This window comes from Aplysia californica, unplaced genomic scaffold (genome assembly GCF_000002075.1).
Source record: "Aplysia californica isolate F4 #8 unplaced genomic scaffold, AplCal3.0 scaffold00009, whole genome shotgun sequence".
Classification (NCBI taxonomy): domain Eukaryota; kingdom Metazoa; phylum Mollusca; class Gastropoda; order Aplysiida; family Aplysiidae; genus Aplysia; species Aplysia californica.
This window is the reverse complement of record NW_004797279.1, coordinates 3,098,616-3,104,550: the sequence shown is the minus strand read 5'-3', so window position 1 is coordinate 3,104,550 and position 5,935 is coordinate 3,098,616. Positions and strand designations below refer to the sequence as shown.

Here is a 5,935-nt window from a genome sequence, read left to right as displayed (position 1 = left end):
GAGAGAGAGAGAGAGAGAGAGAGAGAGAGAGAAGTAGGGAGAGATAGCGATCAGTAATAGCCCTTGTGACGTCAATTCTAGGACCATTGTATTTTATGACACGTTTGACAGTAGAGTGTAAAAACCAGGAGATTGAAGCTGGCTCGCCACGGCAGTTCAACCTATCGAGCCCCATCGTTCGTTCGGCGTTTAACCTTGTAGGGATTTAAAGGCTAATCCGATGTGTGCGTTCAAACATTGCACGTCTGTCTCAATGTCATTCCTCCCGTTCCATGCCCACGTTGTTTGTTCCAAAGTGAGGGGGGCATTTCACAAGGTTGACTCGTGGCGTGTAATTATGGTCACCTGTGTAGCGAAAGGTCAGCTCTTTAAAATTGAGTTGATCGAAAGGTCCGATGAAGAAAAATGTTACTTAAAATGTCTTATAGATGAAGCCATGGCTGTTAAAATGTGTCATAGTCAGATGTAAAGTTTTTTTCATAGCGTTGTTTGAACTCTGTTGGAAAACGGTTCATGATAATAGTATACTATTACTTCAAGATACTTTCACGAAAAGAAATGGTAGTGCCGATTTTTGAATTTTGACAGTGAGCTTCGGAACTTCTGGATGTTTTTTTTCTGAGAAAGGATGCATTGTAAGTTATTGTAGTTGAGGATTTGAATTCCTATAGACAATTTCTGATATTGTTTGGAGTTCATTTATATGCCATTGCCATTTTATGTTTATTTCAGAGGAGTTAGCAAAGACATTGGTGACCTGTTTCCGTGGTGTTGAGTACGTGTATCCCAGCCCTTGGATAGCTACAACAGACTGAGTTTGAAGTTCAACGAATCGATATTTATTCTGCTGAGATCACTTCCATTAGGTGCCACAAGTCAGCTCGTCTTGCTTGTGTCCTCAAAACAAATCACCAATGGAGTACTTGGACGTTTGTAGTGCCTGTGCCTCAAAGTTCCTCTCTTGTGGAGTGCGGGACGTGACACAGCGAGCCCTGTGTCTGGTGTTTGTGCTCTCTATTCTGTTACACGGTCAAGGTGAGTAGCCTCTGAGACTGTTATATTCAGTTGTCCGTACCCTTATTTACTTCTCTTTGGACGAATTCAGTACGATGTGCACCTGAAGGACTATAAAACATACTAAATGAACTGAACCGACACTATTTAAGCTAACTTCGAAGTATCAGTATTGCGGAAAATGTACTTAGAATCATTAGAATTTCTTGGCGCCAGGGCTTATTCTGTTACGAGACGCCCCTTTCTCAAATAGAAGAATGCACAAATGAATTTAAAAAACAACAGCAAATCCAACAAACTTAACCTCTTCATGAAAACTTAGCGCCCTCCAGAATGAGGCATTGCCCAGCGCCCTTGTTCAGGAATTCTTTTGTATATTGTTATTTCCCTTTTTGTCTCATTCTGTTATGCCATGTTGCTTATAGCAACCCCGAGATATAAACATTCTGTTCAATGCAGTTTAGCTGAATGTATGCATGGGTGCCCTTATTTATCTAAGCCCAAATAGCCTTTGAGTAGAACATTCGTAAGCCAACCCCATCTCCACGCAACTCGTTCTGGGCAGGGAGGAAGGAAATTCTTCACAGAAAAAACAGAACAACCATTGCAGTCGTGAGCAAAATATCAGTGACTGTCGAGCCTGGAAAACAAAAAATCACTCGTTGGTCCTCAGACAGCGAACGCTTAAGAAACACTTCATCAACACGCCTCATGACAAACTACAACGCAGGAAATCCGATTGTCCAAAGACCAAAAGCAGACATGTTCTCACACTCAGAAGCCAGAGATCGATCCTCTCACGTCAAAGGGGATTGTTTGATATTGTTTTGTTATACATGAAAATCCCATGTCTTTAGATCTGGAAGAGTTCTTTATGACTGAGTCTGCTCTCTTGGCATAGTATGTTACAAACTTGAGCTGTCAAGTGGAAGGGCGAGGCTCAAATTCAAATGAGGTCCAACTTTGTTGTCTTGCTTTTACTTTTCCCCCTGTGTCCTGATAGGGAATCTAGCACTCTGCACACAAATAGCCGACGCGGAGTATAGTAGTATTTTACCTTTCAATAAAGCAGCAACGAAAAAATTAGCAAGAATAATAATAACAACAACAACAACAATAACAACAACAACAACAACAACAACAACAGAAACGACGACAACGACAACAACAGCAACAACCCCATCCCCACCAACACACCACCACCACCACCAACTGCAACAACAACAACAACAGCAACAACAACAACAACAACAACAACAATAAGAACATCAACAACACCAACACCAACACCAACAACACATCTTTGAGGGGACTGGAATTTCGAGTTGAAATTAGGACGATCGCGATTCCGTTGTTACACCTTTACCCTGTGCTTATGGGGTGATGTTGATATGAAAGGACGCTAGTGATTGATTTTTCTTTAATTGCAGATGCATGAGTTATTAGATAGGAATTATAGTCAGTTATGAAGTTGTTGTGTCTAGAAATCCGGGAATCAAAATTCACAAAATGTATTTATTTCTTAAATCTCTCCATTTACAATCAATGAATTTAAAACTCACCATTTATGAAAACATTTCCTTGCTATTCGCAATTATTAAGCCATAAAATTCATGCCTCCTTATTTCAATAAGCAAAGTCAAGCATAAGGAACAGTAGACTATTGAACAAATAAATTAAAAATGGTTTTGGCTTAGAATACTTTCGTTGAGCAAAATATATTTAACAATTCAAACTGAGCATACGTATTAGTTTAACTTATGGAAACAATTGCAAAGCAGTTCTGTTAGAAACCTTTGATTGTGTTGCAAGTTCTGGCTGAACATTCTTAAGGCATGTATTCCCTCACTTCACACACGAATCAAGAAGTTCACTCAATTCTAGTTCAGGTACTTTCTTTTATAATAAGTAAGTTTGCTGAGGTAATGGAACTGTTATATCTCAGAGAGGACAGCATGTTTTAAAAAGGATTATCTTCTTTGAAAACCAATCATTTGTTTGTGTTGCTTGCAGTGGAATTGTTGAACATGATTGCCGCACAAAACTCCTGCCTAAATGCAAGTGTTTGTCTCCAGTATTTGAACTAAAGCCCTGATACGGATAACATTATCGGCCATCTTTTCTCCTCGCCCATTCATCGATGCATCGACACACATCCCTTTTCAGACCCCCTGAATTCATTACACGGGTCTTCTTCATTGATCTAGGACCTCATCATGATTCAGGCAGGACATATGATTCTCTGGAAAACCGCTGCAGATAGGATCTTGTTCCCCCTTTTCAAACTCTCAAAAAGGGCTGAAACCACCAGTGATAAAATTTGTCCTCAAATTATACATCGAGATCTCAGGTCAAGAAACACAATCAACATTTAAAAAATAAAAATCCCAGACCAGCGTGTCTTGTCTCGTTTTGCAGTAGTGACTTTTTTGTAATAAAAGCCCACCTCTTAAAACACAATTAGTGTAACAACTACGTTTATATACTTTTCCCATCCAAAGAAGTTTTTTCGCTCCTTTACCCCCCCCCCCTAAAAAAAATAATTAAAAAATAAAATAAAATAAAATAAAATTAAAAAATTAAAAAAAACACGCACGCATGCACAACCGCCGTTCCCCCCAAAGCACAAACCAACAAAAACAACAACAACCGGCTTTGGGTTTTAGGGACGCCTGAAGTGGCCTATGGTCAAGTACCCAACATAACGGTTATCACGGGAAGCTTTGAATATGTCCCCTTTGTGACAGCTAGGAGTGGAGATAATTAGACTCTAGTGTGCAAATGACTAGCGTTTGAGAGGCACGCTGTGCCGTGAGTCACAAGCGCTCCCGGCTTTAAGCAGACAATGGAGGTTAAGTGGAGGGAGGTCTGTTGTTGTTTTCTAAGATTGCGAAGAGAGCTGTTGGGAGGGAGCGAACGGCATGTCAAAAACTGTTTCCGGCCTGCCCACAGGTTAGTAAGCCGAAAAGGCAACGGCCCAAACAATTTGACGCCTTGTTAAACAGTCAAATCCTGTCTACAGGAGCCCGCGGAGACTTTACAGCTGTGTGTTTGACAAGGTTTAGGGAGCTGTGCCTTCCGTTGTGAGTGGGTCTTTACACGTACTTAAACCATGAGTTGTGAGTGGGTCTTTACACGTACTTAAACCCTGCTGGCTCTCACCAGAGGCCCTCAATTTCGTCATTTTCATGCTAGTTATCAGGCTATTGCCACATGTCCGTGTGTTCACCTCAACAGGGAAACTTTTTGGCCCAGACGGTCTTCCTAAATGTATTCACTGGGGAATATAGCACACACACACACACACACACACACACACACACACACACACACACACACACACACACACACACACACACACACACAACCTCAGTAAACCAAAAGCGGAATTGACCTAAACAATACTTTCGATTCTGTGTATTCAGAAACATGATAGTAAACTTGAACCATGCCACAATACTTCACCTTGAAAGGAAGCAGTAGTGTCAGTGGTATATCTGTTGACTGAGGTCCTCTTTCCTCGTGAAAGATGCAGGCGTTTTGATCTCTGAGAGCAGGGAACTCGAGCACTTTCCCAACTATGCATGTCTTTTCCTTGTTTTTGTTCTCATTTTGTTATTATTATTATTATAAGTAGTAGTAGTAGTAGTAGTAGTAGTAGTAGTAGTAGTAGTAGTAGTAGTAGTATAAGTTGATGTTGTTGTTGCTGCTACTGTTGTTATGTTGTTGTTGATGATGTTACTAGTATTGTTGTTGCTGTTATTAGTGTTGTTGTTGTTGTTGTTGATTATGATGGTACACAATATTGATTACGGATGTAAGTTATGAAGCTGACATAAAGAGTTCTCCATTGCCTCGGCAATCCCCAATTCTTTTATAATAACAACTGATCGCTAAAGGTATATACATCTCTCTAGAAACGACAGCAAACCCTGATTCCAAGATGATGGAGAATCATTAATTGAACTACATAAGATTGCAGAACCACAGCCAGGCCAGCGAAAGCGTAATGATTTCTGCCCGAGGGCAAGAGACAACAACATACTCAGCAGCCTCCCTGAATGTCCTGTTTGTCTCCTGTTCCTCAAATAAACGGGTGGGCTAGAGCCTTTGATTAAGGGTTGAAAGAGTGTAAAAATAGATCAGGTTTCAAGAAAAGAACACTGGGTTCTCATATTCTGAAGGATATCTTAAGGACACAGAAGGATGCCTGTTTCTGTTTTTCAAGCCTATATTGTGAAATCCAATTATTGTAAAAAGGAAAAGGCACATCGTTTTTTTTTCTCCATGGATATTGGAACATTATCAAGGTCATAAAATGAAAATAGTAATTTACCCAGAATCCCCCCCCCCACTTCAGCAATTTGTTCTCGTGGAAAATTTTTCTCATATTACATTTCCTTGTATGCCCCTACATAATGCATAGTGACAGTCTGTTTTCTGTGAAATCTGGCAAGAAGACGTGGTATTTTAAAAATACGAATAAGGTCCAGATGTAAAGTTATTCACAGTTCGCTGCTCTCACCCCGTTTCCGTAAGCCAATGTAGTGACACGTTTTGCATTTGAAAAAAAAAAAAACCCTATTGGGAAACAACTATGTATATTTGGTAACCTGATTAAGTCCCAGTTGGTTATTTAAGTCCATGTTGGCTGTTTAGATGGTAAACCAAAATTAGTGTCGACTTTCAAAGCTGCAATCCACAGAACTCAAGAAGCATTGTAGTGGTAAACTTAGAGATATTGGATACCCGGGAGCAAAACATATACACACATACACACTCACACTCACACACACACACTCACACACACACACACACACTCCAACACCCACACACATACATATACATGCACATGCCTATAGATAGTATACATGTATGTAAACTCAAACACACACGTACATATACACACGCACGCACACAC

The 5,935-nt window shown here is 40.2% G+C and overlaps 1 protein-coding gene across 1 annotated transcript in view; it reads left to right on the top strand.

The window, feature by feature from the left end:
- The window catches only part of LOC101857847 (limbic system-associated membrane protein), a gene marked incomplete in the record, with an annotated part of 55,183 nt that overhangs the window by 25,585 nt on the left and 23,663 nt on the right, over positions 1–5,935 (top strand). Inside the window, 1 exon segment of the mRNA XM_005089831.3 lies at positions 733–1,035. Coding sequence (XP_005089888.2) covers positions 915–1,035 — 121 coding nt within the window.